General features: G+C 39.5%; 1 protein-coding gene across 1 annotated transcript in view; it reads left to right on the forward strand.

Annotated features, from left to right (window-relative positions):
* Window positions 1-397: 397 nt before the first annotated feature.
* Window positions 398-22,914, forward strand: part of LOC104074383 (metastasis-associated protein MTA1-like) — a 34,922-nt gene continuing 12,405 nt past the window's right edge. Inside the window, exons 1-7 of the mRNA XM_009574474.1 lie at window positions 398-521; window positions 1,691-1,758; window positions 4,180-4,273; window positions 13,211-13,337; window positions 13,507-13,570; window positions 19,604-19,721; window positions 21,320-21,422. Of these exons, the coding sequence (XP_009572769.1) occupies window positions 398-521; window positions 1,691-1,758; window positions 4,180-4,273; window positions 13,211-13,337; window positions 13,507-13,570; window positions 19,604-19,721; window positions 21,320-21,422 (698 nt within the window). The remainder of the gene's footprint in view (window positions 522-1,690; window positions 1,759-4,179; window positions 4,274-13,210; window positions 13,338-13,506; window positions 13,571-19,603; window positions 19,722-21,319; window positions 21,423-22,914) is intronic.

A 22,914-nucleotide genomic window follows, 5' to 3' on the forward strand; every position in this document is an offset into this window, starting at 1 on the left:
CCACGACCGTGTTGAGACTTCATTGTCAAGGTGTCTTTGCAACTCATGGCATATGACGCATTTTTTTGGAAAGACAAGACCTTGGGGAAATTTCCACTCTTGGGATTGTAATCCCTGGGATTCTTGACTTGTGACCGCTCTCCTAAGGCAACTCAGCCCTGTTGAAGGCACATGAGGGCACTTGGGCTGTTTGCAGTTAGCGAGGGCTGCAGGTCCTGCTGGGCCATTTGCCCAGCGCTCGCTGCTGTGCTCTTGTGCCTCCCGCAGCAAGTCGCTGGGCTGTTAATTCCAGGGAGACCTACGGATAACGTGAGCTGTAAGCAGTAGTCTGAAAAAATCTGTGTCTGGAGCTTGAGTAGTGTTACACGGGGATTTGGAAGAGGTGCTGTAGGACGTGATGGGTGAACGCTCTGGTGTCTCCCTGGCCACCCTGGAGATAAGAGGGGAGTCGTTAACCCGCATGGTGCAGCTTTTGAGGAGCAGAGGCCCTGGGGGGTGTCTTCCTTTGGGCTGGGGAGGAGGTAACAGCGTCTCTGATACTGACTGCCCTTTTGACGAGCATTTCAGGGAGATTGAGGCTAACAGCTTCTGTAGTTGTCTCTATTTACAAAAGGCTAGCCCCGCTAAACACCCATTCAGTGGTGGAGCATCATGCTGATGTGTTCACTGCATATTACCTGAGTTGTGCCCAGGGGCTATGGGTGTTTTGCTCCAAACACAAATGAGCTGGGAAATCTGGAGGGAAATCGTCTTAAATTCAGTAGATAGTCTTGGAAGGAATCGTTGTTAGATCTGGGCGTAAGAGAAATCTGTAACGTGCAAGGTCAGCAACCAGAGAGCAGGTGGCTGCGGCGGGGAGGTGAATTCAGCCCTCTTTTTGCCTTGCTTAAGGTTTAGGATTTGGCTTCTGGAGTATTGGGAGATAAAGACCAAGTCCATTCAAGACTCTTGAGCTTCTGTTTCCTTACCTGTAAAAAGGAATATTTAAGCTTGGAGCTCAGTAATACCAAATTATTTATATGGCACTCCTTGATGCTTCTCTGATGATTTTTTTTTTTTTTTTTTGGAAGGCGCTACCTTGGGTACAGAACCTTTTTTCCTGTAACTTAAGATGTTTATCCTGCTTGGAAATATTACTGACCTGTTTGGCTTACTATATATAAAGTTTTGTTGAGGGTATTCTAGGATAATATAGGCATAAAAGACCAGGAAGTAGAGAAAAAGATAAGAGAGAAAGAAAGAATGAAACTATTTGTGTTCTAAGTAAATGGGCAGTACCTTGAAGCTGAGCTGGAGGGGAAGAGGAAAGATCGCATATTGCTGGTGAGAAGTGGCTGGATTTTGATAAGAAAGAAGAGGAAGCAAGTAAAAAAACCAGTGTGATCAAAGTGGAAATAACCTGATCAGAGGGAGAAGGAAGATCATATGCTTTGCTTTCCAGGCTGACAATAGAGCTCCATTTGTTTTCCGAAAGTGAGTTTATGGCCTTCAGATTGCACTAATACATGTTGCTTATACTGGCATGGATTTTGTATTTCCTTGCTTAAAATCCTGGTTTTAGTAGGGACATTTGAAATACTGCTTGTGCCAAGAAATTAATTTGGTATGGTGTCTTTAACAGGTATACACGTGAGGTTTTGATTTGACTTTTAGCAGTTCATCTTTTAAAGTCTTTTTTTCTTTTTGTCAGATTATGTCTACTTCGAAAATTCTTCAAGTAACCCATATTTGATACGAAGAATAGAAGAGCTCAATAAGGTAAACAGTTTTTCTATCAAGTCTTGGAAGTTAATTGAATTTATGATCTGTTTGATTTGATTAAAATCAAAACAATTCTTCAGCAGTTCTCTGGTAATTAGAAGCTTGAAAATACTTTTGTTCTGATATTTTTTTGGAATGCTTTGAGACCTGCTAGATTGCTCTCCTTTGGTATGAGAGGACTGAGCGTCAGTGGTAGGTCATTCTCAAGGTGATTATGCTCACCTGTAAGGCAGGAGATTTCTGCAGTTCTTCAATTCCATGCCGGGATCATGAGATATGAAGATAATACAACAGTTTGCCTAGAGGATGGAGAGCTTTGTAATTTGGTCTTTCTTGGGGGAGACTCTTGCGCAACAGGAAGGTTTGAAGCTTTTATCTGCTTCCTCAGACTTTGTCCTTGCTGGTTGTCCTTTGGGCCAGTGTATTATTTCATCTGCCAAATTTCCCTTTCATTGGATCTAAAAGGGAAGCAAGATACCTTGTATGTGGGAAGCCAGCTGAAGTCCTCGATGCTGAAATTTTACCTAGTTAAGGAGGAAAGACTGTTCTGAAGCCGTTAGCTGTGTCCTAAACATGCCACTTTCTCAGGTTTAATACCAGCGTGTCCATTGCAGCCCATACAGAAGGAATGTAACATTGCTGTTTTGGATTTGAATCTAAATTAACTGACTAAAATTAGGTTTTTTTTCTTCAGTGATGGAAAAACATGTCTTTCTGAAACAATTACTTGGAAGAGAAAATTTATCAATATAATGACAAATAAAGAATCTGTGAAGGCTGGGACATCCTTGTAACCCCTGCTTTTTAGTGGAGGTCTTTTGCAGAAATACTTTGTCTCTCTTCCATTAAGGAAGCAAGAGTGAGTTCCTAAAATATTCCTGGTGGGTCCATAGCCGTGCAGTATCAATGGCTGTATTCCATCAGTTACAGGGTGGAGATTTGTGATCACTTTCTAGGAAAGTGTTGTTTTCCCCTCTTCTTCTCCCTCATTCTTCCCCTGCTTTGAAAAAAGAACTTTCAGCCTTGATCTCTCATCTTATTGGAACTCTTGCTTGAGCTGTCATTTCTCTGACCTACTCTTTGAAACGGGTCTTTCAGGTTGAAATGAATCATGTATCTTGTGTTGCTTTGTTTTTCACTGAGTGTAAATGAAGCCTGGGCAATTAGATGAAGTAGATAATTCTACATTGTAGCTGTCTGTATTTTAACAAATATGGCTCCTGCCTTTGTATTTTAGTTCCTCAAAATTTAAAAGTTCTGAATTATTTAACAGAAAAGGATAGAAATTCTGCAGGCTCCCTACCAAAAACTGCTGGGCTGCAAGGGGAAATATTTGTGCATGTATGTATTGCCTGATTATTTTTTTTTTTCTTTGTGTAAGGAAAACTGGTATTATAAAAGATGAAACTTCTCCTCCATTCACATATTAGCAACAAGCATGTATATCAGTTTTTATTTTGTTTCCTTGTGGACAGATTGCTGGTCCACTACCTTTTTTTGCAGACTTCCTGGAGGGGAATTTTTATCTTAGTCTTATAGTTTCTTAAACTGTGTGCCATCATTATGCTTTTAAGGACTCTGCAGTAGTAGGATACAACTCTCTTCAGTTACATTTTCATTATTTGTGAATTTATTTTAGAGACAGTAGATTGGCTGAGGCTGTTACAAACCAGTTGGTGTATTTCCCCTAGAGTTTGTATAAAGCCAGTTTCACAATTTGGCAGATACCATCTTACAAGAGATTCATCACCTACCTCATTTTAAGAGTTTTAAGAAAAAAATCCCAAACCTTTCAAAAATTCAGACTTTTTTGTATGTTGTCACTGGTGTAGAGTTTATTGCCTGGTGCAGCTTCCTTGGTTCTCCTTTTGGAATTATTTTTTTGTGTTAGTCGTTGTTTAGCTCACTGCTGTCAAGAGAAGGAAAACCTTATGTGATTCCTTTTGTGAAAGTAATAATGGCTGGGTTCTTCTTGCTTTCCTATTTTCCTACAGAGTTTGGAGAACAGCTTAAATCTGAATTCTGTTGCTATATTTCGTAGTTACTTTTATTAGGATTTTAAAGATGCTTTTGAATTCTACTAAATGTAGGCATCACCTGAAAAGTAGCGAAGTGGCTTGTTAATATGTTGTAACTGCAGGTAAGTGTTTTTTCTCACCCCTTGAAACATCTGTAACTGCCAAAAACAGTGATCCCACAGAAACAATTAGGGAAACAGGCCAAACTCTGTTTCCCTACCCTGGAATGGATCACACCGGAGTTTGTGTGTTAGATAATGTGTGCAGCTGGAGGGAGCTAAAAGGTGATGCTATGTAGCTCTTGTGCAAAATTCCAAATTATTTATGAAGTTTCCTAGTTCGGCGCATACAGTTCAGTTCTTGGTCTGTGCTCATTTTTTTTTCTTTTTTCCTGTTTCAGACTGCCAATGGAAATGTGGAAGCAAAGGTCGTATGTTTCTACCGAAGAAGAGACATATCAAGTACACTTATTGTATTGGCAGACAAACATGCAAGTAAGCTTGTTTGTGTTCAGATTGCTTCTACACAAAATTGCCAAACTTGGATAGAACTTTGATATTGCAGTTACAAGTATCAATATTACTATTTTTAAATGTCCTTTTCCTGTACTCATCTTCAGCAAATTGCATTACTTGTTTGGGTGACTTTTCTCTCTCTTGCTCACCCCTTAAACCTTTTAAAACCTCATTTGCTGTATGGTTTGGTTATCATGGTAGGGACAGGACAGAAGTTTTCAGTTAGGGCTGGATAAAGGTGTCTTATTTGCTTCATAGAAGTGAATTTCTTAATTTTTGGGATGAGGGAAAGTATTCTCCCTATCTCATATATTACTTCCCATGAATGATTTGGTTTGGTTAGCAGATCAAAAAAAAAAAACCTCAAACTTTCTTTATGAGTAATTCAAATAGTCTGATCATAGGAACCGACTTGAAATATGGCCAGCTTGAAACTTGGCTAACAGGAATTCTCTTTATGTTTCAATATTAGTAATATTTTTTGTAGTGACGTAGCTTTTGTCTGAACGTGCTCAGTAAATGCATTTTAAAAGCACTGAATTTTAGGACATCCTGTCACTATTTTGAATACTTCAAGTCCTTTTGTTAGGAAAAAAAGTGATGTCTAGGCTGAGAGGAGACTTGAAAAGTATAATTTTTTTTTTTTAGTACTGTACTTTCTGATTTAAAAAAAAAAAACATGAAGCTAAACTATCATAAAATTTAGGGGGTTGTTCATGCTACCTTACTTCGTCCTCCTTTGCACGTATGCGTTGCGTAAGTGATTTATTGATTTTTACTATTTTACAGAATGTTAACTTATGTTGGCATGTATTCCTCTGCCAAGGAGGTCAGAGGCATGTGAGATACCTAGCTGAGTAGAGATGGAAGATTATTTCTAAACAAAAATTTAGTGTTACAATTCTCTTTCAATTATAGAAACGGTTTTAAAATTCTAAAAAGTGCATACAAAAATAGTTATGTGTCAGTATAGATTAGATGTTTGCCTATATAAATCTGTAAGGCAAGGTATTGCAAAAAAACCTCAGATAATTTAAAAAAAAAAAACCACACAAAATAGCTGGGAAGCTGCTGTAGATCTGTGCATTCTAAACTTAGAAGGGGGTGAGCATGGTGCCCTAGCTGGCTCTCAAGGGGAGTATCTATGTCCAGGGGAGAAATAGTGCAATAGTATTACATGTCATTGGGTACTTTATCTGGGGTGCTTCTAGCCTGTTTAACTCCATTCTAGTTGCCAGCGAGGATTAGATTTGGGTTCATTACACCTTCCTCTGCCAGTTCAGCATCCCTCTCATCCCACCCTTGCGAGGTAATGGACACGGTACTAACAAAACAGACAGTTACCAAAACAGACATGTTGAAAGGGAGAAAAAGAGTAAGCAGGTGGAGTTACTAAACTGTTTTTACTTACAAACAGTGGAGTATGTGAGATGTAGCTGTTCAGATTGCTTAAAATTTAGCAAACAGCATGGACAGCCATATCAATCCTTGTAATTCAGGGCTTTCCTGTAGGCACATATATAAACGAAAAAGAAGCAATCAGATCTGGGCATGTCAAAATTATGATTTAGCTGCCAAGCATCATTGGCTTCTAATGTGCTTCTTGGTATATATGTGAATAGACTGTGATGTATATGTAAGACAGACGTACATAGTTGTACTGCATGGGGATTGATTAAATCAGATATTCAGTTTTAACAATGAATATAATGTCTTGCTGTGTTCTCAGTGCTGTAGTGCTATTGGGGAAAACATGCAGCAAAACTAGCCCCTTATTGATAAGTCTGAATATTTTCTGTTGTAGATTCAAGTCCAAGTCAGTCCCTCCATTGCAACCATACCTTGGGGAAAAAAAGTCTTACGGCATTGAGATGAGATTTGGCTGTGTTGCAGAATTGTGGTAGCAGGCAAAGCTTTTTTGATCTCTCTTCAGTGCAGCAGTACTCATTTTATCCGAGAATACTGAAGCTTAATAAGAGCTTCACCATAAACAACATGACTATTGATTCCTTCATCTGTGTCTCACTTCACTAGATTTAGTAAAGGAAGCAGGTAGGAATGATTCAAAGAAACGCATATCTGAGGCTGGAAATTAAAAATATTTGAACCTGTATAAATGCTCTTTGAACCTGCAAAGGCTGATTTCTTTTTGTGATAAGAAATTTAAGATTTTTTTTTTTTTAAATGCAAACAAAGAATTCATTGTTCATATGAATGTGTTTGAAAGACAGGAAAATTCTTCTATAGACTCCTATTAACAGAGCCACCAGAGACAACTGAGGCTGTCTCTTAGTGTAAATTTCATTAGTAACTAACATTTTTTCCAGTATGTTTCTTTCTGGTGCAGAATAAAATTGCTACTAAATGACTTCCATTTATTTAGATAGATGTGCTGTTGTGGGGCTTCCGTTCTTCTTAGGGAGGGAGAAGAGAGTAAAATTAAGCTTTTGGACAGTCGTTAGTTCTTTACTCTGAAAAAAAAAAATCTACATCCTGCATGATATAATGAAATGAAATTTTGTGGATGTTAAGATCCTAGTACAGATACTCAACACTGTCACTGACTTTGAGTTCATTTCCATAAAGTCTCCTGTTGCCTCATTTTGATGCATTTGCAGTAGGTGTACGTATCTGCATCGCTGATCTTTTAACTGCCTTTGTTCAGCTGATTAATGGAGCTTTCTGACTGCAGACATTTCTGGATTCAGAGAGTCTTCGTTTAAGATGCCTTTATTTTAGACCTACTGTTGAGATCAATGCAGTGAAAGAACCAAATAATGGGAAGATATGGCCAGAACATGAATGGAAAAAGTATATGTGTATTTTGTAATATTTTTTCTCTTCCAATAAAGGAAGGAAAAAATGTGATCGAGAAATGAATGTTGCAACGTTTAAAAAAAAAAAAAGCGCTTACGTTTTAGCTTGTATAATCCATCAGATTATACAAACAGAAACAGACAAGTCTGAGGTCTGAGATATGTTGTCTTTTCTCATAAATCTTTGTAAAGAGAAATGAGTTGGAAGCACCTTATTCTGTAGTTGGTGACTGTAAATTAGTACCTGATGTATGCAACCTGATTCTTGGATTTGATCTGTGATCTCACTATTTTTATCATATGATATAAAGCTTGTCTGGGCTGTCCTATAAATCTTTTAGCCTTATAATGGCTTCCATACATTGTTAGCACTTTTTATTCATAAGCCTCTTTAATCACCTCACAAATTATTCTAGGGAATTTCTCCACCTGTTTCTGAAATGAACCTGCTTCACCAGTAGGAGACTATTTAATATTCTTGCCCAGAGACTTTGTAGTGGTTTAAGATAGAATATTGTATGCAAACAAGATTGCAGGCAGAACTTGATGGAAGAGAAGTGAGAAAGATAATTTACTCCTCAAGCTATCGTTGGATGCGGTGGCTATGTATTTTCTTCCTATGTATGTATATAATGTCTTATATAGTTTCTTATATAATTAAGTAAATATTTCCAAGAGCAGGAATACAACCTCCTGTCCCCACTTCTAACCACCCACCCCCAGCCACCTCCAGTTACTTGTGATCTGTCTGATGACCATAGTTTTTGCTTCATTAAAAACATTTATCCTGATCTGTAAAACAATGAGGTGACTAGTTGGTAGTGGTTGGAGGACTGAGTAGTTAGCGCCAGCCGGTTTGGCAGGTTTATGGTTAGCATTCAGCAGCTGATGTTTGGGTGCCAGGCACACATGGCAGCATGGTTTTGTAAGTGCCAAAGCTTCTAAAAATAAATGTCTTGCAGCGGTGAGGTGTCATTACTCAATCAGTCCATGAGTTGCATGAGACCTGTGTGCCTAAACAGGTAGGGGGTCTATTAAGTTTGGTTTGGTTTGGTTTTTGGTTTTTTTTTTTTTTTAAATTTTAGATAACACCAGTCTAAATACAGTTTGACAATAGCTTCACAGATGAGTTCTTTTTACTTTTATTTATTTCTTCCATTTTATTCCTCTTCTCCATTTTCTCCCAACACCACACATGCAGATTTAAGAGGAGTCGAATTCATTAATCCCCTAATGACACTTTTTGCTCTGTTGTTACTGAGAGGAGAAGACTCTGATTTTTCTCTTCTGGGGGTGGTACAGTGAGGAAAGATAAGCTAAGTGTTCAAAATAGTGTTTGTTTGCTCTGTATGCTACCTGTAATAATGGCCATGTCTGCAAAAGATAATCACAAAAAGTTTTGGAAGGGATTGTAGTGAGATTTCTTGATAAGGTAGCACACTCCTGAAGTGTCAAGGTATAAGGATTTCTTTTTGTTAAAACTTTAACCATATTTTCTATAGCTATGAATCAATATCTGGTTTTTGGTAGAGGGAAAATGAATGAGGTTGATGCTAATATAGACCATTTGAAACTGGACCTGGGAGAAGGAATGTGGTGTTGTATTGTTCATTTCTTCAAATGCAACACTTCTATAATGTCCTTCCAAGCTGCTTAGTTGGGCTATTAAAGTACCAAGAGTTTAAGCTTCCTTCACTGCTGAAGGAACTGTAGTACAATAGTCAATAATCAATTGACTGTTGTACAATTGTCAGTAGCACTGGCTTTATTGTGTTTCCCAATGTTTTGACCCCATTTATTTCCTTTTTTCTTTACATTTTGTTGTTAGTAATACCATGCTAACTAATTGTAATAGTAGTTGACGCGCCTGAGGGACGGGATGCCATCCAGAGCGACCTGGACAAGCTTGAGAAGTGGGCCCACGTGAACCTCATGAGGTTCAACAGGGCCAAGTGCAAGGTCCTGCACCTGGGTCGGGGCAACCCCCAGTATCAATACAGGCTGGGGGATGAAGGGATTGAGAGCAGCCCTGCCGAGAAGGACTTGGGGGTACTGGTGGACGAAAAGCTGGACATGAGCCAGCAATGTGTGCTCGCAGCCCAGGCGGCCAACCATGTCCTGGACTGCATCAAAAGAAGTCTGGCCAGCAGGTCAAGTGAGGTGATTCTGCCCCTCTACTCCACTCTGGTGGGACCTCACCTGGAGTACAGGGTCCAGTTCTGGGGTCCTCAGTTCAGGAAAGGCATGGAACTGTTGGAGTGAGTCCAGAGGAGGGCCACAAAAATGATCAGAGGGATGGAACGCCTCTCCTATGAAGAAAGGCTGAGAGAGTTGGGGTTGTTCAGCCTGGAGAAGAGAAGGCTCCGGGGAAACCTTGTTACAGCCTCTCAATACTTAAAGGGGGCTTATAAGAAAGATGGGGACAGACTTTTTCATGGGGCCTGTAGTGATAGGACAAGGGGTAATGGTTTTAAACTAAAAGAGGGTAGATTTAGATAAAATTTTTCTAAAAAAATTTCAGAAATTTTTTACGATGAGGGTGGTGACACACCACAGGTTGCCCAGAGAGGTGGTAGATGCCAACATTCAAGGTCAGGTTGGACGGGGCTATGAGCAACCTGATCTAGTTGAAGATGTCCCTGCCCATGGACTAGGTGACCTTTAAAGGTGCCTTCCAACCCCAACTACTCTATGATTCTAATTCTTCTGTTACTACAGACTGTCTCCCAAGCTGCACATCCTAATGTGCTCTCTAACCTAATTCCAGTGTCTTGTTTGCCTTTGTGCATTTCCGAATTCTGCCATGTAGCTACTTGTATGACACCCAGAATGCAGAGAAAGGGCTGGTTCTTTCTACCTCTGATGTTGTACAGAGCCCAGTCTGATCTATAGCAAATTGCTGTTCTTTCTAGTGTTTAGCAAATATTGATGTTTAATTTCTCATCTCACACACCCAGTCATTTTAAATTGCAATTACTGCCTCTTGGGTTTCTCCTTCCAACTCAAAGTTTACTCTTTCTAATTATTTTTCCCCATATATGTTAGCTTTCACATGAATCTTGCTGTTTGTGTCCAATCTGCCTGTCTCTTGTTCCCAATATAAGTCGTCTTCAACCTTTGTTAATGTGTTATTAATGATTCTGTTATCAAATATCAAATAATAATCTAATACACTCCTTGCAGCATTCCACTGGCTACTTCTGCATAGCTGATATATTACTGTTTGTATTAAGACTAAATGTTTAGTTTTAAATCTGCACAACCACATCTATCAAGCCAAAAGATTAATTTTGAAGTAAGGCTTTATGAGAGCATTGAAGTCCCAGTATACTGCACCTCCTGTATTCCCATACCACTTATTCTGTAGTACTGTCGTAAACGCAGGCTAGTCTTTCTGAAAAGATTTTTATATTTATATATATCTAAAAACATATGTTGGTTTTGTGGTTTGTTTTTTGTTTTTTTTTTTTTGTTGTTGTTTTTTTAAAAGACTATGGTCCTTATTTCTCAGGGGCCACCATTCTCCAGGATGAAGTTTGCTTCAGTTAGAGCGTGAGTGCTTGAGCTATAGGAGGGTTAAATGCAGATGTGTCAGGCTTGTCCTGGAACCTGAGGCTGGGCCAGCCCCTGTTGTGGTTTACAGCCTGACTTAAGCCTTTGCCGTCTGCGCAAAGGTGGTGAGGTGGTATTAGTTACGGTTTTTGTAAAAGCCACTTTTGCTTGACTTCAGGGAGACAGAGAGGTTCCTGTGCGGGATCCAGCTCTGGATTCTCTCCTCCTTCCCTTGGTTTCGAATGCATTTGCCAGGTTCATTTTTTTCAGTGCTAAATCATGGCTGTGGAAAAGGAGGGAAGATGCTTGTGTAGATTTGTTTGTTATTTCTTGGAATATTCCTATCTCTGTCTTCAGGAACTATGACAATTCTACGCCTGTGTGAGGGGGGAGTTGTTTGTTACCTGTACAAACATCTGTCTTTTAAAAAAAAAAAAAAAAAAAGCTTTTTTATTTTGAAAGGCTGTGCGTAGCAGAGCTGGCATAAGAAGAAAATATGTGCTTCCCACCTTCCTTATTTTATTACAAAAGCTAGACACATAAATAAAACAGTAGTTGGAAGACGAGCTTAGCTGAAGGGATGCGGTTCCTGAGATTAGCTTGGTTGTGCTGGGTGGTTTGATTGTAGATTTGATTGGCACATAGTGGTTAATATATTTTTTTTAAAAAAATGTAATTTTTAAAAGCTCTAGGCTATTAAATACACTGAAGATATTAAGTATTTTAGGTTGCTCCTTATAGTATTTTTCCTCCATTACACAGTGCACTACTCGTACTCTCCAAAAACTCTTTTAAGTGCAGACATGAATGCCTTTTCATTTGTGCATCCTTCAGTTTTTAGGCAAGCTAGCTTGGAACTTGCTGACTTGTTTGTGGATTACTGCTGGTATATTTATAGTGCAGGTCAGCAGCCACAATATTAATTTTCAACTAAAACAGAATCCACTCCAGTAAATAAATTGCAGAACCATGAAACTGTGGCACAAATGTAAATTTGGTGTTGTAGTTCCTAGGAAGATATTGAAATGTAAGTGCATGCTGCTGTATGCTTAACAGCTCATGTGGTGTAAGAGCTATTGTGTGTTGCATTCTATTTAATTATGCTACTATTTTTTTCCTTCTTTGCTGGAGCAGCTTACCTGAGGGGCATATAAACCACAAGTCTTTTTCCAGGACAGTAAAACAGTGATAAATTGTGGGGAACCTGAAGGGTACATAATTTTTTGTCACCCCCTTTGGCATAGTGGTGGCCTATTTAAAACTAAATGCAATTTTAGCATTTTATACAATGGAGATGTCTCCTTTCTGTTTGCTTTCAAGATAACTAGGAGGATTAGAGTTAACTAATCTTAAGGGTATATCAATCATAACTGTGCCTGTATGTGTTTCTGACTAGAAATGTTTCTTGGCAACAACTGTTGAATTAAGCTGCAGGCATAAGTCTGCTCTTTAAAAGACTACTGCTGCCGTAAAATTAGTGTTTTACTACTCATGTATGAGACTTTACAGCTCATTCTACTACAGTCTGGGAAACTTTTCCTGTGATTTTGGAAAAAGCAGTAACTGCCTTAATTTTGTAGGAAAAAGTCTGATGTTTCCTTTCGCAGTCCTTCATCATGGAGAAGCTTTGCAGCTTTCTTGGAGTATTTTGCCTTCTACAGCTTTATCTTGCGTAATTGACAGGATGCTTGCTAATAAACATAAAACATACTAATAATTTATTTCTTACAAGAAAGGTGCCTAGAGATGTTTTGGATCAGTTGTGTATCAGTGTGGATGTGATTTCATGTATTTACTTTGGCATTCATTTAAAAACTGGTTGGATGGAGACTGAATAGCTCAAAGCCAGAGATGGTGGATCCTGAATGCAGAATAAAGCAAGCTTTTGAAATGCAGGAGTATTGCTGTCGAATGGGTGTGGTGACATAGGGTAGGGCGGCTTGCAAGACTGGCCTTAGGCACTTGGTTAGATTCCAGTTAATCTTGTGACTGTGATCTATTGGCAGTGGTCGGGGTGAAGACAATAAAGTACACTAAATAAATAAGCTAACCTTTTCAGTGGGCATTTCCTGCAAAAGCTGTTGAAGTCGGGATGGGACAGTCTATGATATCCTGGAAGAGGAGCTGGGTCTAAGATAGCTGATGCCTGGCAAAGAGGCACTTTTACTGCCTCACTGATCTTGCGTCAGCTTCTTCCTGATGAATCTAACGGTGCAGTGATGGTCTCCAAGAGCAGCTCTCTTCAGAGCTTGTCTGTTGGTAGCTGATTTGTGTGACTTTCAGCTTGGTGAGCCAGTGTGACCTGTGTGTACCTGGAGTGCTTTGATCCCAGTGGTGAATAAATACAGTTCTTCACAGGCATCATTTAAAGGATCTATACTAATTGTCTAATTGTTCAGTTGGCTGAAATGTGAGGATTCAGATGAAGTTAGATTTAATCTAAATAACGTGTATTATTTAGCAAAGGTTTTGGAGCAGCTTATCCTGATTGGCTCAGAATCAATACTTGCACTGTTCTTGACGATCAGTTTTGTCTCTTTGTATCTAGGAGAAATGGAAGAAGAGATGGAAAATCCCGAAATGGTTGATTTACCCGAGAAACAGAAGCATCAGCTACGACATCGTGAGTTGTTTCTCTCACGACAGCTGGAATCTCTGCCAGCCACACACATTAGGTAATGGCTGTTTTCTTCCAGTGCTTTTTATTCAAAAACCAAATGGCATTATTGTTATTCAAGTATTCTTCAATGTAAGATTAAATGTGTACAACTTCAGTAATACCATCTTGTGAATCACATGAGCATTTAAGATGTTTTTTCATAAAATGTGTTTCTCTTTTTTTAGAGGCAAATGCAGCGTTACTCTGTTAAATGAGACAGAATCCCTTAAATCATATCTGGAACGGGAGGTATGAACCATTTTGTGAATTGTCAAGCTTGAACAGTTTATTCTGGCACAATTTAGGATTAGTGGCTTTTCACAAGTTTTCTAAAGAGGAGGTGGTTCTTTCATTTCTGCATGTACTGTATGGGCATTGACAGTGGAAGCTTTAGGCTCCACACAATTTTCATTCTGATATAAAACTTGGTGGATCTAGACGCCAGAGCTGCTGTTTACATCCTTGTGTGACAGTAAGCTGCCTCTCCTTCTATACAGAGAGCCCTACTTCTCATCAGCCTGGCAGTCTGAAAGTTCAAACCTGGAGCCTCATGCCCCAGACAAGACAGGGTGGGAGACGAAGTAAATGTGAAGAGGGAGCAAGCCAGCAAGCTGTATTTCTATGTATTTGCTCTATCCTGAAATCTTACAGATTTATGTTAATATGGTTTAAGCTTGATTTCACCTCAGATTTCTGAGGAGCTTAGTTCCCTATTTTTTTGAGTTCACTGTTGTTTACCTGTAGTCTTCATATGCCACCACAGACACTTGGGTCCTTGAAAAACTACTTGTCAGTTAACTTCTGAGTCCTGCAGAAATTTTCACAATCTGGCTATTTAAAGGTACCTCAAACCAAACACTTGAAATGGAATTGTGTTGCACTGTTAATCATTATTCAGAATATAAATCTTGGGTTTTACTTTTTCAGGTATTTTGGGATTTTAAAAATTACAATTGTAATTTTTAAAAATATATTTTTGTACCTTTAATTGTGGCTAGACCTCTGGCTGCCAGCTGGGTTAGACAGTCATGGAATTTGACAATCTGGGAGCTTTACTTTGGGAGATGAGCAAACATTTTCACTATATTATTATTTGAATACGTCTGCAAGCATTACCTTTGCATTTGAAAAAATCAAAATGTTATACAAGAGAATAAATCTTGTAATTAAAAACAGTAGGGTAATGGTCATTACCAGCCTTTAAGAAACAAGAAAACAGGTCATTTATTGCAAGGAGCATACTGTAGTCTGTCTCATAGTTGGGCTTTCTTTTTAAATGCTTTTTTAGCTTTCTTCAGTATTTATTTAAACACAAGATTAATTTTAATCTGATACTCTAGTTTAAGAGAATTTTAAACAAAGCACAGGGATTAAATAGTTGAGTTTCTCTTTGGAATGTGAAACCAAAAACATGTCGAGTCTGCTCAGGGCTGCCAAATGGCAGCGCATCAAACAAGGGCCGTTGTATTGAGGAATGCTTGTTACCAGCTAGCAGCCTAGGATATGCCAATTTGAAAGCAGAAATTAATCAAAACTGAAATTAATTTAGATTTACTAGTACCCAACTTTTTGGTAGTATTCATTCTCAATTGCTCCCCGCGTTTTTTTTATTATCACTAATGTTACAGGTAGGTACATGGAGACAGAGAAGGCTTTCTCTGGTCATGCAACAGCTCAGTTGCAGATGTAGGAACAGAAAGAGATTTCTCTTTTTCATCCTTTTGAACTCTCAAAATGCAAGATGAGTGATGCGGGTTATTTTTAAAACTGAGCAGGCACTTAGAGATTTCACAGAATGAGAGAGTTCTCCGAATGTGTCCTGTCACTTAGCACGGTATTTTGCTGTGGTGCAAACTAACTTGGACAGATGGTAAAGAAATTAAAAGCTCAGGAACACAAATGTGCTTGGGAGGAGGGTAAAGAGATTAAGAAAAGGAGATAGTTGTTGCCTGGTGAATTCACAGCACTGGATGGTACTGTTTTGAACTGCTGCTTCTTTTTTTTCCTCCCTGTTCTTAATCCATTCTTTGCTTTCAAAATGTTTTGGGTTTTTTTTTTTTAATGGCTTCTGTCAATAAAGCCTAAGCAATTCTAGGGAATCTGTCATTTGATTTCTTGTGTGTTATGACCACTAAAAGTAGGTTTTCAGCCCAAGGCTGTCTGTCTCGAAAGGAGGTTAAACATGCAGACAGAAATTTTTAGGGAGATAGTAAGCATAGCAAAATTACATTTGTGTTATCTCTGTTTTCCTCCTTCCACCCTCTCTCTGTCATCTTCCTCAGGAAGATTGTTCTGTTACATTTGGAGAGGGATTGAAGGGGGAGCAGCGGTGACTTTTTTACTGTGCCTGGCAAAATTGGGTTTATAGCAGGAAGGTTAAACATGCAGACAGAAATTTTTAGGGAGATAGTAAGCATAGCAAAATTACATTTGTGTTATCTCTGTTTTCCTCCTTCCACCCTCTCTCTGTCATCTTCCTCAGGAAGATTGTTCTGTTACATTTGGAGAGGGATTGAAGGGGGAGCAGCGGTGACTTTTTTACTGTGCCTGGCAAAATTGGGTTTATAGCAGGACTGGGGAGTAAGATGAAAAAAAGCAACTGGAAACCCTGGATTTCCTGTAGATACTGAACTCCCAGGGAAATCAAGAGAAGGACATAGCCAGTTATGGCAAAAGTATTAGATTTCCCTATTCTGCAGGAAACTATTTTATATGTACCATCTATTTTACTGCTCTGCTAGAATATATCCAGAGGCTTGTGTGAATTTTGCCTGCTGGGTAGATGTCTGGCATTTTGGTATCTTTTGGAATCCCCCCAAAAATAAAATGCTATATAGTTAAAATATATTCCCGCTCTTCACCCGAACTGACTTCATGAAAGTAAGTTTGCAAGGTGAATGAACTAACCACTATTTCTGTACTGTACTTTCACTTTGAGCCCATTTTCTTTTTCCAGTTCTGCAGTTTTTTAGTGGCTTTGGTTCTTGGCTATAGCTACAGGTAGTTTAGGGGCTTGGGTAGGGAAGCTCTGAGCATATGTGTCTGTGTAACACTTTGGAGAAGTAGAAAGTCATGGTCTAATTTTAACTCTTGGCAGGTCATTTTAATTTTTCCAAACATGTTGGGTGTTTTCTGGGATCTGAAATTAAAAGAGAAACCCCTTCTTTTTCTTCACTGCTGCAAACTCAGCATACACAGTTTTGACAGCTAAAATGAGCATGGAGAATTTTGAAAGAGCCATGTTGTTTTGTTGTGAACATCACTCTTCTTGTGAAACCCTTCTGAAAAATTGTTCTTATCACGTAGTGGTGATCAAGAGTTCACATGTGCTTTAGACTATACAAGGATCTGCTTTGTTCCTTAGACTATAGTTTGCATTGGCACTGAACTGACATTTATTAATGTTTTCAGAAATCCCACTCAGTTTGCATGAGCTGAATTTCATGCTTCTATGGGGGAAGATGGTAGTGGTATTGCATTACCTCTGGGGATTACAGTCTGTCTTGTATTCACACTTGGGCCCCGAAACTTCCATCTTTTCTCCGTTGAGGAGGCTCTGGTTGGGGAGAAGAGCCCAGAGGCTTTTAATTCTTTCGCTGAGCCTGCTAGATTCGAGACAAAACTGGACGAGATATAAGAAGATGACCTGAGATTGGTACAGAAGGATGGGTTTTATTTTGTAGAGAAAATTCACAGTGATAATCAATAAAAGAGAAGCAATAGGGCATCTAACAGGCAAATACCATGGGAGAAAACCCCTCCACAATGAATGGCTTTCCCTGGCCAAGAAAGACTGTGTTAAGAAATCGCCTGTAGAATTGGCCTTCCTTGGGGCCCACTGTGTTATTATACTAGAGTGTTTGGTTTGTATATTTGCTGGGCAATGTGCCTGAAAAGCATTAATGTTGCATATACTTTGTCCCACAGTTAGGTATTTTGGAGCTGGAACAAATAAAACACTATATTTATAACATGGAAGCTTGTGAGACAAAAGCTTTTCCTAAGTTTTATTTATGCAACAATACATTCTCAAAATATTGTAGTTTCTTGAACTTTGTGTATGTCAGGGAGCAAGAGACCCAGATTTCTTTACACAGCTATAATATAAATGAGTTTTCATATACTCTGAAGCTCCTTTCTGTCAGTGTGTTGATGTAATTTGACCTTGGTGCCTGTGGGAGTAGGAATCAATTCTGTCAAAAATGTCATTCATTTAGGATGCAACCGAATCCCCCCACCCCAAACCCAACCACAGAGAACCCTTCCAGTTGACTTGGCTGGGTGTTGGAACAGCATTTTGCCAAGTGTTAGCTATGACTTTTATCCTGTTATCGTGACATAACATGAGATTGTTCTTGCCCTTGGAGTTCATGCTTTCACGGTGGGGAAATGGCATGTTTTCTGCTGGAGGAGATTGGTGTGAATTCCTGTCTTGCCTCTTGTGCTGTGCTGTGTAGGTGATACCTTTTTGTGCAGTAGCTTTCTCAGGTAGCAAAGCAGGTTTGGCTGGCTTGCTTGGCTCCTTTCTGACTTTTTTCCTCCCTTCCATAGATGTTGATTCCTTCCCGGAAAAATGCTGATTTTTATTAAAATTGGAGCAGAAAATACAGAGTTACCAGTTACCATGTTTAACCCTCTTAAATTGTGTAATTGGATGCTGGATGCATTACACATGTAAAGAAAACACAGGAGACCTTACCTCTGTGGCATCAGTCTTAGATTAATATGTGTAATGTGCAGTGCTGGGGAGCAAAACTAGTATGTACCTTTGAATACCTAGCCCACAGAATTTTTGCTATGTTACTGGGGAAACTTGCAGTGATTCTTCCTTTTTTGGGCTTTGTATGACAGATTGGGAGACTCTTTTTCCCTTGCCACCTCTTCATGAAGATGAACAGGGCTTGAAACTGATGCTGGTTTTGTCCTAATTTTTGTTGCCTGCTGTTGACATATACAAATATAGGGAAAGGGAAAATGAGGTGAGCATGAAATGAGATGTATTTAAACAGGGTGCCTGCTATTAACACAGAAATATGGGGAAAGGGAAAATGAGCCAGAAACCTGAGATGTGAGAAACGGTGCATCGCGCATCCTGTGTTTCTGTTCAGAAACACTTCTCTTTCCTGGTGACGGCGTTGCTGTGGATGGAGGTTACCCCCGAAAGGTCTGTTACTTCATGTCCTACCAGAGCTCTCTTCCTGCCCCATATCCCACGCTACACTTTGATGGAGCATATCTGGTCTCTGATGTGTCACTCAATAGCTATAGCTAAGTACTTATCCATGCAGAAAAGTTTAATTACTTATACTGTGCAGTTTTAAGTAGTTAAAATTTTGGCTGTTTTCTTTCTCCACCCTGGCATGACATTCTCGTTCTGGTATGACTTCTTGCTTTAATTTTACACGCCCAGGTAACGAAGCCAAGCAGCTTTTTTAGCCTTTTTCTCATCTTTTGAACAAAAGCAACAAATTAATGTATAGCCACCTGCAAATAATTACTGCTGCTGCCAAATCTGCTACCCATCTCCCAGTTACGAGCAGAAGGCAACATGATGATTTAAGCTTAGATGGTGGCGGACAAGAAGTTGGTCAGCAGTGCATCATCCCTGTGACAAGGAAAGCCAAGCACATCCTGGTCTATATTAGCAGGAGTGTAGTGAGCAGATGCAGGGAAGGGATTCATCCCCTCAGTTCATCGCTTCTGAGACCACTTCTGGAGTGCTGTGTCCAGCTTTGGGCCTCCCAGCACAAGAGAGACATTGACATACTGGAGCAAGTCCAGCAGAGGCCACAGAGGTTGTCTGGGGCTTCATGTCTCAATGGGGTGTTTCGTTGGTCTGGCTGTAACACTCTGAAGTTACGCTTTAGTTTGTACCAATATTTCTGTGCAGATAAGTCACTAGCATCTAGTACTGCTATTTTGGTATATGGGAAAGTGCAATTTTGTGTTTTGAAACAGCTGATATTACTAAAAATTATCTCCTGGCCCTTCTGAGCCTCGTTTGTGCAAGAGGAACTTTGTTCACTTCACCTTCAAAGACTATACTAAGGGAACGGCTGCTTTTTAGGAGAGCTGTTACACTTATAATATAGAAGAAAGTGGCAGCATTTAATGTAAGGTTTTAAAACTGGTGGTTCATTTATTGTTTGTTCACCCAATTTTAAAATCTATATGTAGGTGATAAAACCAAACTTAAAATGTAAAAACTTGCTAGTATGTACGCAAAGCTGAAAGTAAAAGCTAATAATACTATTTACTTTTTTGCTCTTGTTTTATTTTTAGGATTTCTTCTTTTATTCACTAGTATATGATCCTCAACAAAAGACCCTTCTTGCAGATAAAGGAGAGATTCGAGTCGGAAACAGATACCAGGCAGATATAACAGACTTACTAAAAGAAGGTAATTTCCATAATTTATTTAAATTGTCAAGAGGCCGTGTTGAATGTGGCCACTTTTATGTGTGCAGCCTGTATACATGTCGGAGGTGGAGGTTTCCCCTGCCAGGTCATGCGTACAATAATGGCCTGGTTTGGTGACTGGAGCTGTTGCCCACTGAACACAGTTAGTTATGTCTCAAACTGGTCTTTAAGTAGGCATTTGTCCAAATCATAAAAGTTGTTGAAACAAATTCAATTAATTGGCTTTCTCAGAGCCTGCACTCTTTTTATTAAGAGATTTCAGAATTTCCATGGGAAACACAAATTTCCATCACAGCTGTAAAGCCTTTTGTATTTTTAGTCAAGCCTCACTTCCCTATAAGAACTCCTCCCAAATTACTGCCAATTAAATGCTGTCTTCCCTCATCAATTTGCCCATTATTGCTGGGTGCCTTTTCCTCAGAGCCCTCTCCCCATCCCAAGTGCTGGCTGCCAGCCTAGACTTCTCACCTGCGGAACAGGCAGGAGGAAGAATTTGCTGGCCTGAACGTGTTGTGAGACCTCAGCCTGCCCCCACTGTGTCATGGAGTGGTGGGACCACGAGGACCGTGGCCCAATGAAAAGGGAGTAGTACCAGTAACCAATACTAGTTACCAAATAGTAATTGACTTTAGATTTGTCTTTGCGCTACTCTACAGATCCAAAAGTGGTGGAAAAACTGCGAGGGATGGGGAATACTGGCATCTAATTGCTCCTTTGTGAGACCCATGTAATGCACGGGGAAAGGTCTGTCAGTATGCTTCTAAGAGAGCAGGGGTTGTGACCTGTGTTGGAAGGACCTTCTCTAGACTGTATGGGCAGAGATGTGAAAGCAATGAGACGCTTCTGTCTTCGCTTAGGAACTTTGCTGATACTGTTAGCCTCATATTAGAACAGGCAAACAAATTGGTCAGGACTCTTGTTTAATTTGTCTATGAAACTGGTATTTATTCAGCAGCTGGGCAAGCCTCCTAAGTGAGGATGAACTAATTTGAAAGGCATTCTCTTCCCTCAGCGGGCCAACACGGGGCTTCAGAGAAGGATAATCTCCAGATGTTTTAAAGGGAGCAAATAAAAAAAAGTCTCAGTAGCTCCTGTGTTTTTCCAGGGTGTTTTGGTTTGTGTAGAGTCAGGAAAATAAAGGCAAGAGAGTCTGATGCCATGATTTCCCCCTTAGAAAGCAGCTGATGCAAGTTGAACCAGCTACTCTTTGCCTGCTCAGAGCAGCTGGGAGTGTGTCTGTTTTCCTGGAACTGCTGCAAGATAAAGGAGAAGAAGAGAGGAGCTGGGGAGAGGGGCTGAAGAGAGACTGTCTAGTTGGGAGAAGGATGTACTCTGTTTCCCATTACACTTGTCCTTTGAAACCAAAATCTGATTGCCTGATTCAGACAAGCTGTGTTGCTGTGTCTGTCAAGCTGAAATTGTCACAGACAAATAGGTGAATGAAATTTTCACAGTGGCCTGTTAGGCAGAGTAACTGAGATGGATTAGCAGTTAAATTATTGTGAGATAAAAAAATCTAGAAAGTACTTTTATTTTAAAACAACTGTACCAAGCATTTCTAATTTGTTTTTCAACCAGGTGAGGATGATGGAAGAGATCAGTCAAAACTTGAAACAAAAGTTTGGGAAGCTTTTAACCCGCTAGTAGACAAGCAGATAGACCAGTTCCTGGTGGTAGCACGGTAAGAGCATTTTACCTCTCCTTGAATAAGTAAATGTTAATAACTCTACCAAGCACTTTTTATGTTCTTTTTGCTTTGCTAGTATGAATGCTGGTTTTGGTTGCTTGATTCATTTGCTCCATTTTGAAATGATGGACATTTTACATGCCTTCCTGGGAATTGCATGACTTTAGGAACAGCTATTCAGATTTACAACATAGTTAATCACTTTCATAAAAGAAAAACAAATGGCATATAAAAACTATCCTGTAATTGGTGAGGTTTTTCAAATACTTTGGCCAGCATGCAGAAGGCTTAGTGAACTAAATTCTTGACAGTTCATTACTGTGTCCATTTTCTCCCTTTTTCAAATCCAGTGACATTTTAACATCCGTTAATAGTTTGCTAAGAAGTCTGATAGTGTTTTTGATGGAGCATGGATGCAAACCCTGCAAATCTGTACAGATGGTGAAATGTGTCCTTTTATTTAAGCCCAAAGCAATCTTTGCTGATGAACTTTTCCTTTTTAGAATGTTCTTCATTGGTATGCACTTATATGAACAGAAGCCTATAGTAAATTTTAGACTCCCATAGCAACTGGTGACTGAATAATTTGGGGGGGGGAGGGAGAAAAAAGGTAACACTCTCCAAACTCTGTCTTTTAGGTAAGCTTGTAGGACTGTGTGGGAGGAAAGTGGTGTGAGTAGATGGGTAATTGGACCTTTTGATGTTTTTAGTCAGTGGAGCAAGTTGTCATTGGATATGGTTAGGAAAGGGGTGTGTAAAGTTACAAGTTGCTAGTAGCATCTGGTTTGCTAGTCTTGAGAGTTCTGCTCGTTGGCTGTGATATCTGATAGACCTGGACCCTTGCTATTATTACGAACTTTGGCCAAAATTTTTTAAAATGGCTAATCTGAATTGCAGCACTTGAAAACCTTTGCATGGCTGCTTGGGCCTTGTGTGCAAGTCCAGTAACAGGGAGGCAAGAGTGAAACTAGGCTGGTTAAGATCAAAAATGTTAACTGCAGTCCAGATTAAAGAAAATCTCACAGTTCAGAATCCATTAATACATTTTTGCCTTTGGTTAAACATGTGCTTTTTGTGGTATAGGCTTTTTTAAAGTTCATAAAGTTCATAATGTTCTGGCTACACTAAAGGATCACCATAAAATTTAGGCTCTTGGAAGTTTCACTGTGCTGCTTACACGATATATTGCTGTTTCCCTTGACCTGTGCCAACAGTAAAGTCAAACTGGCTGAACTAAGTGATTTATGTGCAACAGATTAATTCTACTTGATCAGATGGACATAGGGAGATGGATGAAAGTGGGGAGAGGATAGTCTCCACCAGCAATGCAGAACAAACAGATGAAGGAGCGATGGGAAGAGCTAGGATATCTCGAGCAAGGGGTATTCCTGCTTCTCATGGGACCCTTCTTGACAAGGCTGCGGTTTCACAGTTGCTTCTAATCAAGTGAAGTACAGGACACCACCAAAAAGCCAAGAATTTTTTC

This window comes from Fulmarus glacialis, unplaced genomic scaffold, assembly GCF_000690835.1.
Source record: "Fulmarus glacialis isolate BGI_N327 unplaced genomic scaffold, ASM69083v1 scaffold34053, whole genome shotgun sequence".
NCBI lineage: Eukaryota > Metazoa > Chordata > Aves > Procellariiformes > Procellariidae > Fulmarus > Fulmarus glacialis.